Here is a 13,009-nt window from a genome sequence, read left to right as displayed (position 1 = left end):
TATCTCTATGATAATTTGGGAGGGGGAAATAATGAAAATGCCCATGATCTTTCCTGTTTAATATATATTTTCCCATAAGATTTCTTTTAAAAGTGATCCTTCCATATCTTCAGTATGTGTCATATCAAGCATTGTTCTTTTATATATTTGATTTTTCAATTTAGTATCCAAAAATCCTCTAATTATCAATATAAACAGAGATAAAATAAGAAAGCAAATGGAAGATGTGCATAATCCAATTGGAAGAGTGTCTCTGTTTATGGAAGACTTTTGTGTTGATTCTGCCAACCTTAGATTATTTAGACAGTTAAAATTAGTAATCCCTGGGGTGGGGGTGAGGAAATCAAACAGATAAAAGAATGCCAATTGTGATTGTCTCTAGACCTTGCCATGTAGTGTGGCTGGTCCACTAAATTAATCAATCAGTGCACCTGTCTTGGAAAGGGCTTATTGATATACAATGAACTGAGCCCAGAATTCAATCAGAAAGAGGTCAGGCATTTTATAGCATTTAATAATTACCTGAAAAGAAAACCCATCTTTTAAACCATTTTAAATTATTATCACCAAGGAGGTGATTACTAAGGAATCAAAATTTGCTGGTAACCTAAAAGGCTAAAGAAATGTAACATGAACTAAGGAAATGTAACATGGTCACCAACATTAGGGAAATTACAACAGTAAATTGACCATGTTGGCGATTATCAGAGACTAAGCTAATTCTAAGGAGGCTAGAGTAGTCTGCAAACAACTGAGCAATAAAACTGCAAAGAAAAGTCAGGTAGGGAAAATCAAAGAAGAATTGCATTTAAATATTACATTTAAACAGGGTTTATCAGAAGGAAATGTCTTTAAAAATAATCACCCAACTCTGCCCTGGAAAGAAAAAAAAAACTGTCAAAAAACTATGGAAGGAGGAAGGATGCCTTCAGCAAGGAACTTGAGGCGACTCTTGCTAGAGACTTGACCTGGCTGTTTGTTTGTTTTTAAGACAAAGGTGAATTGCCAAAGGCCACATAAGTAATTATTAAATGTCTGAGGTAGAATTTGAACTCAGGTCCTCCTGACTCCAGGGCTGGTGCTCTATCCACTGCGGTCACCTAGCTGCTGCTCCTTGACCCTGCATTTGGTCCAGCTTCTCTGACTATTATTTTTGAAGTAAGTCATTGTTATGTGGGGGGATGGGGAGGTAGGGGGAGGATTAGTATGGGTCTGTACCTGTAGCAGGAAAGAAATCCTGTAGGTGAAGGGAAAAAAATGCTCAGGATTATGCCACTCTATGTCAAAGAATAACAGTCAGAAGAGGGAACTTGGCTGCCTGGCTAGTTGACTTCCTTGAACCAAGGATTTAATTACCAAGAGTTTACAAAGAGCATAGAGGAGCTATCTGTGGGACAGAAACTGAATCTGATCTTTGGATGTTAAAACTGGGGAAAAAACCTAAGAGAACATCTAGAAACTGAGGCACAAAGAGGCATTGAAGTAGAAACAATTTTAAGTCAGTTCTTTTGATTCCATTACAATTTTTTCCACTATTTCCTGCTCCTCTATAAGGCTTAGAGATAAAGGAGGCTAGAGTCTATATTTTCTATAATTTATATAATTTTAAAAGCTGAACAAGATGTTCTATGGCCAGCAGAAACACAATCTGCTGAAAGAACTCAGGAACCCTTATGACTCTGGGTTCAAGTGGTCAAAAGGAGAAGTTAACTAGAATCAGAAAGGAAGACCAATAACTGCAGGAAGGGTGATTGCAATAGGATGCTTAATGACAATAGACATTTATTGGACATTTAACCTTGTTACAATGATGGTTTAGCAATTTTTTGAGGGGGTAGTAATAAGGGGTGGGGAAAGGGCAAATGATAGTGTTGTCAAAAAAGAAAAACAAAGAAAAGCTACTGAGGGTTTTTTTTAAATGCACATTAGAATAGAAAGTTTTTTCTCCTAAATTCAGAAAAATAAAATTTAATACTGGAGTCAAGCTGAATTGAGTAAGAAAAGGGTCTTGAAAAAGCAACTAACTACACCCCTAACACCTGACTCATGCCTGAGGATGACAGTCTCTCTGCTTCTTCTAGTCCAGAGGTTCCCATCTGATTTTTATCATGGCCCCTGCTATAGTCTGGTGAAGCCTATGGACCTTTTCTCAGAATGTTTGTTCACCTCATTCACAACTGAAAGAAATGTAAAATTCCAGTTAGAGATTAGTGAAAATAAAGATGCAATTTATTTTTTTCATCCAAATACAAGGATCCCTAGAAATCTAGAATAAGCATCCCAGTTCTAGTTATTCCTGGCTAAGCACAGTGTTAATTTTCCTAAAGTGCGACTCAGATCATTCTGGATAACAAAAGACAAGTGAACTCACCACTGCTTCCTGGATAATGATTCTTAGAGCCTTCTACAATCAGATACAATACTACTTTCAATCCTCCACAACTGTCCAAACTGCCCCAAAAATATATGTGTAAACTTTTGTTCAAACCACTCTACACACCAGAAATGGAAAGCCTATCTTCTTGTACCATCCAACTCAGATACAATCTTTGTAAAAGTCTTCTTTGACCCATCTTCACATCCTGACTTCCCAGATTCCTTCAAGACCTAGATCAAATTTTACCAACCACAGGAAATTTTCCCCATTTTTCCCTTTCTCCTCAACTCTCTTCACTCACAGAATACCTTACCTTTACACTGTATATATCCCATATGAACATAAGTTATTGGAATGTTGTCTCCCCCCATTAGAATGAGTTACTTCAGCAAAATGTTTGGTGTTTTTGATTCTTTTTTGCATACCCATCACTCAGGATGATAATGCCTGGATTAATAAATGTTTGGTTGCTAGATAATTAATCATGTAACATGCTTTGATATCTAATTTTGTCATAACCTTTTTTAAGATTGTGATTTTTTTTACCTCTAGATTACAAACTCAAAAAGGAATTAAATCTCCTTTAGCACTTAATATAGAATCTTATAAATAATCTCTCACAGAATTTTATGATTTGAGTTATGGACTCAGCAGAAGAAAAAATCATTCAGGTTATTGGTAACTGATGTACTTACTAAATGGCAGGCTTCATTTCTAAGCCCATGAAGAGAGACCAATTTCTCCCACCTGTTCCAAAGAAACAGGATGAAAATATCCATTTGGGGATTTTTTTCCCTCAGCCTCAATCACCCAGTTACCTAGAACAGAGAGAATTAAAAGGGTATCCATTTCTAAAAACTAAATTGTAAACTTGAGAAGGGGGGAGATAGCAAGAGAATCATTTTTATTTCTATTTGTAGTCTATTGCCTAGCAAACAGTATGCACCGGATTGAACAAATGGATTACTAAAGATCTTACCACTCAGAATTATTGTAATTTCACATTTCTGCATAGAATAGAGGAAGGTTATGCACTTAATCACAAAATGGAATTAAGATGTCCTATTTACATATCAGACAAGATTGAAAATGTTAGCAGAAGTGAAGGAGGCCTAAGTCAGAATGAGAATTTCAGGTTTTTGCTTTGCACTAAAAAAAGTAAACAACTGTACTAATTTGGAAATAGAAACTGCAAGATAACCATTCAACTGCAATCTAGTGGTGATAACTGAAGCATTTCAAGGGAATAGGAAGCAGAACACATCTGACTTTTTTGAAATAAAAATGAGCCAGAGCTCAGTGGTGGAGCCCATCCAGTGTAAGATTCTAAGAGTTTTAAGATATTGTTTTCTCAGGAAGTGGCTTTCTGCTTCCTCATAATCCCATCTTTCTAAAGGGTAAGGGTTAGGAAGAAATTTCTGGCACTCAGAATTTCTTCAGGCCATCACACCAGATAACTAAAGAATTGAAATACTATAGAACTTATAAGAGAATCTTTATTCAAAAAAGTCAAAAGGAAAAAAAGAATTAACTGTAAAGGAAAAATTCCCCCTTTTCCCCCTCTAAATTAACTTAAATATATGCCAATCTGTAATCATTCCAGAAACCCCTTTTTAAAAATTTATAAGAAATTAAACTTAATCACATGCTTTAAAAAATGATGATGATAACTTCTGGTATTTATGTAGCACTTTCTATTGCAAAACATTTGACAAATATTACAAATTACAAATACAAAGGGTACAATTACCCTGTTTTTACAGATGAAGAAACTGCCTCAGACAGAGGTCAAGATAGTTTGCCTAAGACCACAAATCTACTGAGTTTCTAAAGGCAAGATTTGAAATTGGGTCTTCCCAATACCAATTCCAGGATTCTATCCCACTAGCCATTCTTAGAAAAGGAGCAATGGTTTTGAAGGAAGGGCACTTTTATGAGAGGAGAGACATTTAACTATTTTCATTTTCCTTTGTCCGAGCTTTCTTAACCCCATAACACAAGTCAGACTATAACATTGATTTATCTTTGACAGGGTAGCCAGAACTTGGAAATCAGAAGCCCAGATTTGCCTAATACTAGCTGTATGACATTGGGCAAGTAATTACTCTCTGACCTTGAGAGTCTTTCCTCCCAGACTGATTTTTTTTTCCTATGCAAAAGCGGCCATTCTTTGCTTCTTTTCTTTCTTATCTATCTTAATGGACTGTTAACTCAGTAAAACTGATATCTGTTAGACATAAGCTTAAAGGGGCCTAAGTGAAGCAACTGTTGCATGTAATTGGCAAAATTAAATAAAATTTCAATTAAAAAATTTTAAACGTCAAAGTATCCAATTGCATCCAGGACCATCTCCAGTCATCCAGATCCATATTTGAGCACTGGACTCAGACTGCAAATGGAAGTGAAAGTGAAGCTACTGACTTTACCCAGCCCTCCTTTACTTAAGGGCAATTCATTTATATGTCATGGTATCACCACCTTTCTGATGTCATGATCCTCTTCAAGAAGGACAACAACCCTTGCCCTTGGAGCCTCAGTTGCTTTATCATAAGAAAAATATATTTAAATCATATATATATATATATATATATATATATCACATTGGTGAAGATTCAAAATGAAATCAATTGTTTTATAACTACCCATACACAAGTATACATAGTAAAGCCAGGAGGCAGAGACATCCATAATTCAACATTCAAGATTATAGGAAACATGGGAAACAACTAAAATCCACAAAAACCACTAACACTAACAAATATGCTACAAAGTAGAAAAATTTGTTTCCAGTGTCCTTTTCAATCCTTAGTCTCTAAATGGCCAAAAGGTATGTCTATGTCATCCTGAAAACAATATAAGAATCCATAATACTTTCTAAATTTATTTTATGAAAACATGATTTTTTCATGTAACTTAAAATAACTCTATTCCCCACTTCACCTCCAAATATGAATTTTACTCTAATGTTTGTTTTTCATTCCTCTCATGCCTCATTCGTGGTCTTTGATGACTATGACAGTGGAGAAGAAACTGTTACAAATTCCAACAAACTGGAAAGACTGGGGGACAGTGGACAGCCTGGCCAAATTTAGTAATGCCCCTTAGGCAAAAGGTTGGCCAACAAGGCACATTTCTTGTCCATAGCAACTCATGAAGACTATCTATTAAAGCATGATGGGACTGTGATCTGAGACCCACAACACTGAAATCACAAATCATTTGCAGTTATTTTTTCTTTCTTTTGGTTTTGGTTGTCTAATTTTAAAATGAATTAGTTATTAAAAATAACAATGGTTTAATATGCAAATGTCACCAGTTAGGCCAGATATGGCCCTGGGGAAGTGTGCTTTGATCTGAGAAGGCACAAAAATAATGAGTAAAACCAGAGTACAGTTGATTGACCCTTTCCAGGAAAAAACAAATGGTGGTATTGATTTGATTACAGATCCCAGACCAAAGAGTTTGTATCTCTAAGAAGTATATGGTAAGAAGATAGGTAGCCAATTGAATGTATTTTGAAACATGATCTTTTCAGGGGCTGTCCATGTGAATTTGGACATCATCAATCAGGATATTCTCCCCAACACTAAGATAGGGGTTCTAAAACATGTAGTTTAATGCTTCCTGAAGCATTAGCCCCATTAAAAATATTATATTACATATATATATAATTATTTGTTTATATATATGCATATACACATGTGTATATATGTGTGTGTGTGTGTGTGTGTGTGTGTGTGTGTGTGTATAAAATTAGTAATAATAACTAAAACACCATTTTAACCCAGGGAAAAATCAACATGACTAATATAGACTAATGATCAATTACCAATAAAATGGAAGCTTCCATTCTTAATTAGCTCATATTTTTTTTTATCCTCATGTTTCTACTTTAAAAGTTCTCAAATATGTATTCACAACTTTAGGGGCATCAGGTGCCCCTTTTCAAAAACCTGCAACATATGTAATATGGGGAACATGTAATATGCAATATGGGGATACCAAGAAAAAAATGAAATGACTCCCTCTCACACCATAAGGACCTTTTTAAATGGGGTATAGCGTATATGCAGATAAATATTGTTTAAGCTAAAAACAAAGTTATACAAAACCAACCAGATTTAGGGGACCACCCCAAGACAACGCCTTGGTTGGAATTAAATCAAGGATTTACTAAGCACATTCCATGTGCCAGACAGTGATGAATATGGGCTGGTCTCAGTTATTTCCTAACATTTCTAACCAATAATGGTGCCATGTTTACTAAAATGGAATGGAAATTTAACCAGCTTCCCTAGGCTGGCCCCCGGCTCAAACCTCTTCCCTCACTTTCCTACCCCCTACTGTGGGAGATAATGTCTCATACTGATGCAAAGCACTGACCTATTTTAAGTTTACTCTAAAACAATCATCTTAAGGCTAGGAGAGACAGAGATGGGTCAAGAACCTTAGTAACAAAATTTTAACTAATTTTTTAAGAATCTAAAACCAAAATGTGGCAGGAGGGGTTACTTTTAAGTAACTTCTTCATCAGTAGTGACTAGAAACCTGAAAATAAAAATACTTTCAAAAATGCAACTGAAAGAATTCAACATACTCTTAGGATGAATATTATCCAAAATTGAGTTATAGGTCATATGAATGAGAAATAATATAGTACTTAACTTCACTGGCTTCTAATACAGGACATGAGTACTACAGCCAGAAATCAGTCTTCCACATTCCTGGAAGAATTCTTAAGTTTTCTTTTAAAAAGAAAAAATAAATTTGCAACAAGTCATGTGCCTGTGTAGAAGATACTCTTTCTCTCCAGTTCAATTCAAATATTGTAAAAGGTAATAATAGAACCTTTGTATGCACTAAAGTTCTAAGGTGGGGCATCTCAAAATCATTTGATCATTTAATTCTTACTCTCTTTGACCTGTTAGACTAGATAATGTAATTACTGTATCTTTTGATAGAGTGCAAACACAGTAATTTGCATATCTTTCAATAAGTAAGTAATTGAAAAAAACACAATTGTAACACAAATCCAACTAAAATACTTGCTCTAAATACAAAATTCAAGAAATTCTCCCTTAACACAAATTGTACCTGTAGGCTGAGAGTCCAAATTAATCAATCACATTGGCTTTATTTCACACCTCTTTCAATACGTTGCAATATGTCAATTAATAAATAACTTGTATTACATGCTGATGCTTTCCTCACAACAACCTTGTTGAAGTAGGTATTAAAGGTATTCTCTCTTCATTTTAGACATCAGGAAGTAGTCCCAAAGGTGAGAACTAAAGGTGAAGCTCAAGCTTCATAATTAATAAATGGATGACCAAAAATGATTTCAAGTTTCAATATTCTTCCCATTATTGCCACCCTGATAAAACCAGGAATGATTGACAGCCTAATAGTTTGTGTCTAATTGTATGAATGAAGTTAAGGATGAACAAATCTCATACAAAAAAGGTTATGATCATGAAATAAAAATATTCTAAAATTGAAATCATCAAGGAAAAAGCTCAGCTCTTACCACACACACTTATATCTCTCTACACATTTATAGGATAAAACATAACTCAAGCAAAATTTAACTTATAATCCTTATTATGTTATTTGGTTCACCTGGATAAGAGACTTGAAACTAAACTAATGATATAACATCCATTTCAATAGTTATGTCTAGCTAACTAGATATTGTCTACACAAATGAGACAGGATACTAATCAAGGAAAAAAAACCCTAAATCTTTTAAAAGGCTTCAGTCTTCTACAAAGAAAATTATATGTGCCAACACTGAACAAAACAAACTAATTGGAATTTTATTTCTTCTTCCTTTGAGCAGAAGCTAAGAATCATGGGAATTGCCAAACTGGGTTAATTAGCATCCAGATAAAATTAAGGACCAGAATTAAAGACTATCTCCAGAGAGCAAATACATTTTTGATTCAGTTGGGGTAAATTGCAGTGTTTAACATTTTAGGGTTAAGAATCCAGAAGTCACTCAACTTGGATGCCTTTTAAAAATAGCTTTAAGTACTTCAGAGCACCTCTAGAATACTTCAAAACCATTCCTGATTGCATTGATAAGGATGCTTCTACATCACTGACACTTCTACCAACAACCCCATATCCTCCAACCCATACTTTAGTATAAGGTCTTTCAGAGCTGGAGTCAGAAAACAACCATCAGCTGACAGGCATCTGGGACTGTGCTTCTCGTCACCTAGGCTGATCCATCAAACAGATTCACTTTGTGAAACTTGAAAGGTTATTTTAAATGGGGGAAACCCCCCCCTACAATTTTCCTTAATATAAGTCAATCAAAAGACAAGTTTATATTTTGGTTCTCAAACTGTTGTCTAAATAATATACCAATAAGTTCATGAATTATTAATTTTTCTCATATTAAAAAACCACTTAAAAACTACACATGGTGCAGTCCTATGCCATTAAGCTTTTAAATCTTAGCCTTGCACTAAGACTTTAGGGACACATTATATAAACCATCTATAGTTTGACTGTTCCAAGATTTGGGGACATAAGACACCAAAAGGGCCATTCTTAAGTAGGAGCATTTTAGAAGAATATAATCACATTCATAAAGTCATATCCAAGCTAAGGCTTCTACTTGGTGGTTTCAAAAAATTAATAGTAAAGTTTTCTTTTGACAAATTCTATTCAAATTTTAAGATACTTAAATTCTAAATTATTTTTTTACTGTGATAACTGAATTCACACAACTATAGTCAAGAGTATAAGCTTTTAAAATGTTAAGCATAAGAACATTTTATCCTTTATCATGACCTCAGCTATAATTGCCATCTCTTAAAGCCAACGCCTCTTTATCACACCTATTTTTTAAATGGTAAGTATAAGAACATTTTATTATTTATCATGACCTATTTTAATTATCATTTTCTTAAAGTAAACTTCTCTATCACCTATTTTTTTTAAAAAAAGACCTCTACGTACCTTAATATACCATTTATAACTGGTATATGTTATTAACAGGTCAGCTACTTGAAATACAGCTTCAGAAGTAGAATATAGTATAGCATCTAGACTACAGTATTGTATACTTTAGAAAAAATAGGATTTCTGTAAAGCATCGGGGTAAAATGAGTTATGTCAACACCCTCATAGCCAAATAAACAGAAAACAACTAACTAGCTTAAAGGAAAAGCTCAATTTGCTGAGATCAAGGGAATAAAAATCTTAATTCTCTTATTTAAGAACAAATGAAACCTAGAAAATGGGGGAAGAACCAAAATCAGTCTGGAGAAATTTGACAAAATACATTTTAATTTGAATATTCAAAATGAGTTCATCCAGTCATCAAAACTAGGTGCAGGTGGCAGGCTTGCTAAAATATGCACCCTTACTTAGACATTTTTGCAGGTTCAGTTCCTTGAAAAAAATAATGCTAAAAACCTAGCGGCCAGAAGGAGCTAATTACGTTGTTTCTGAGCAGAAGCAGAGCAGCGTAATCAAAGATCGTAGTTCTAAGGCACCTACACCCGAAGTTAGCTCCCCAGGAGAAAAGTATACAGACTGCGTAGGTCTTAATCTACAAACGCATCCTGAGAGAACTTCCAAGCCGCTGTTTATTTCTCCAACTAGATCCAAAGACAATGAACTGAGAAAATGGTGCCGCCCACTTCGGGCAACTTGTCAACTCCAGAAGGCTTCTTTGCCTTTGAGAAACCAACCGAGCCTACACGGGTTTTCCTTGGCAAAGAGCAGCTCCACCGCAAGCATCCTCTGCAGAAGGCGGGCCAGGTGCCTGCAGAGCCCAGAGCAGCTGTCGCAGGACAGGGTACCCAAACCGGGCTAGTGCGGGCTCGGGCTGCAGGCGAGAGCAGGGAGAGGGAGAGGGGAAATGGGGTGGGGATGTCCCAGGTCTCTCACCCCCCTGCCCATCAGAACCCGAGAGACTGGAGAGAACTTCTAGTCTAGGGTCGGTCTCACCTCGTGGCCCTGTTTCCCCTGCGGAGAAGAGAGGAGGGCAGGGGAGGAGAGGAGTTAAATGTCGGGTGGTCCTTTGATCCCTAGGGTTGAAAATGTAGTGCGCCCAGGTCGGGGTGGGATGAGGGCTGGGGCAGCAGCACTGGGGGAGACCACCGGCCCGACCAGGGCCCGCCCGAGCCCAACCACCCATGGGGGGGGGGTCTGGCTCTGTTGGGGGGGGGGAGACCCAGTCCGGCTTTCTTTCGCCTCTAACTCCGTGGGAGACTGCAGGAAGGGCCACAAAGTTTTCCCAGGCAGAAGGCAATAATAAAGAGGGGTCTCAGCCCCCATCCCCAGCGGCTGACGTCTGTCCCGGAGCCGGCAGCCCCCCGCCCTCGAGGGTAGAGGCCGTGGGGGGGGGGGGAGGTGTGTTACCTTAGGGGAGGCAGGGGCTGAGCTCTTGGCGTGGTCCCCCGGAGGCTCGGGCGCAGCGGGGGCTGCAGCCTCGGCGGTGGGGGTGCGGCTCTCCGGCTCCGCCGCAGGCTCGGGGGCCCCGGCTGCTCCCGGCTCGGCTGCATCCTGCGGCGACCCCGGCTGCGCCGCGGTGGTCGAGCTTCCCGCGCCCATGGCTCCACCGCGGTCCCCCCCGGGCCAACCACCACGCACCGCACGGATCCGCTGTCCCCCGATCTCCCGGAGATCCCGGCAGCCGCTGGAAGCGAGGGAGAAGAGGCTCCTTGGGGACCGCTGTCCCGAGCCGCCGGGGTTCACCTGCCTCCTCCTCCTCCTCCTCCGCCTCCTCCGGATGAGCCCGGACTGCGAATGAAGGCGACAAGCTCTCTGCAAACTCCTTTAAAAAAAAAAGCCACCACCTCGAGGCCTCCTCCCCCACCCTTGTTTTCCCTCTCTTCATCACATGAGCTCAGCCCCAGACACGCCTTGCAGCAGCCGCGGGAACGGCAGCAGCATCTCCCACCCCAAGTAGGGGCTACTACAGTCCGCAGAGAAACCCCCCGGGGAAAGCTTGAACCCCTGCTTTCACAGCAACCTGCCCATTACCTCGGAGCACACCTCCTGTGCACACCGGGGCTTTCAGGGACATCCAACTCCCCCACCCCAAAACACACACACACACACACACACACACACACACACACACACACACACACACAGGAGAAATTGGATTAACTGCGTTTTAATAAATGATGGATAGTTCAAGCAAAGGTGGTCTGTGTGATGGCTGACCTTCAGCTCCAGAACAGGCAAACAAAAGGCCTCCCTTTCTCTCATAAATTGTCATCTATTCTAAACATTTGTTTTCTCCTTTTTTTTTTTTTTGATGGGGGGGAGCAGGAGGGTGGAGAAGACGTTTGCTGCCCCTGGAAACATTAACCCTGATTCAATTGCTTAATGGGGAAAAGTAGCAAATGGAATAGCAATACATTTAGACTATGTCTGAGCTTTAGTGCCATTTCACTTTCACATACCCTCCATACAAAAGGATGTGATGGCATCTAATCTCATAAATTAAATTGGCTTCCCCCTTTCTGGGGAGAACGGATTAGAGAAATGTAGCTGTGACAGCTCGGGTCTACGTAGCCTCTATTTTAATTGAAAATTATATATCTCTCAAATAAAATGAAAAATCGTGGCCAGTTTCCTTCCATGTTTATAAAATGATGCTCAGTTAAACTCAGTGTTTCAAATTAATTCCAATTTAAGTTGACCTTGTTCTATTACATTATACTCTTAGATATGATATAGTTTTACCATAAAGTAATTGATGTGTTACAACACAGACAAAATGAGGAAATGAGGAAATCCTCATCCTTTCCTCACCAACACCTTTCCAGTACCTCTCCCAACAACTAAATTCTTAATCTCAATGAATGACTTGAATCATCTGGTGCAAGTAATTTATTTTTTAAATGACATACTCTTTTTTTATTTTCTTTTTAATTTGATAATTATGCTGATTTAGTCCTAATCAGACTATAACCATTGTGAAAGTGGAATTTGGGGTACCAGGTTCTCATAGGCAAAACTAATTGCATATACTGTAGTAACAAGCAACTTGGAGAAATACTAAGGATTATTCTGTTTACAATTTGGTTTAAGGATCCAGATCATTCTGCAAATTCACAGCAGTCTCCATTTTCAACATATTTTCAGAATCAGAATTTGTTTATTTTGAGGGAATGGACTAAGGCAAAGTCCTTTGGGATGCATTCCTTGAGAAAGCTTTCTTTTTCTTTTCTTTTTTTTTTAGTGTTAAGATTTCCATGTATATGATCACTTTGATTTTTGATTATCAGTATTACTATCTGATTAGCAAACTCATTTTTACATATCCCCAAACTGGAAATCTATAATGGTATTACATTGAAAAGCATTCTAAAACAAGTCTTTTCTCAGCTTGCATTTATTTTTTAGTGTTTTAAGGGGAAAGGGGAAGAAAGATTGATGTGACATGCTTCATCCTGATATTTAAAATGTTGTCATTCCTGTTTTCTCAACATACAGCAAAACTGCTGCCACAACTTTCCTATTATATTTAATGGTCATTTAAATCCAGTGTTTGTGGCTGTTGTTCCATATTGTCCAACTCTAAGTTACCCCATTTGGGGTTTTCTTGGCAAAGATTCTGGAGTAACTTGTCATTTCCTTCTCCAACTTATTTGACAGATG

General features: G+C 38.0%; 1 protein-coding gene across 2 annotated transcripts in view; it reads right to left on the bottom strand.

Annotated features, from left to right (window-relative positions):
* AKAP12 (A-kinase anchoring protein 12) overlaps nucleotides 1–11,148 on the bottom strand; it is a 108,488-nt gene extending 97,340 nt beyond the window's left edge. The window contains exon 1 of one of the 2 annotated variants that reach the window (XM_074187820.1): nucleotides 10,757–11,148. In XM_074187820.1, the coding sequence (XP_074043921.1) occupies nucleotides 10,757–10,948 (192 nt within the window). In that variant the 5' untranslated portion in view covers nucleotides 10,949–11,148. The remainder of the gene's footprint in view (nucleotides 1–10,756) is intronic. The other variant, XM_074187819.1, reaches the window with a different exon arrangement.
* Nucleotides 11,149–13,009: the final 1,861 nt, after the last annotated feature.

This window comes from Macrotis lagotis, chromosome 5 (genome assembly GCF_037893015.1).
Source record: "Macrotis lagotis isolate mMagLag1 chromosome 5, bilby.v1.9.chrom.fasta, whole genome shotgun sequence".
In the NCBI taxonomy this organism is placed as follows: domain Eukaryota; kingdom Metazoa; phylum Chordata; class Mammalia; order Peramelemorphia; family Peramelidae; genus Macrotis; species Macrotis lagotis.
Note: the sequence above shows the minus strand (reverse complement) of the source record. Positions and strands in the feature narration are given on the sequence as shown.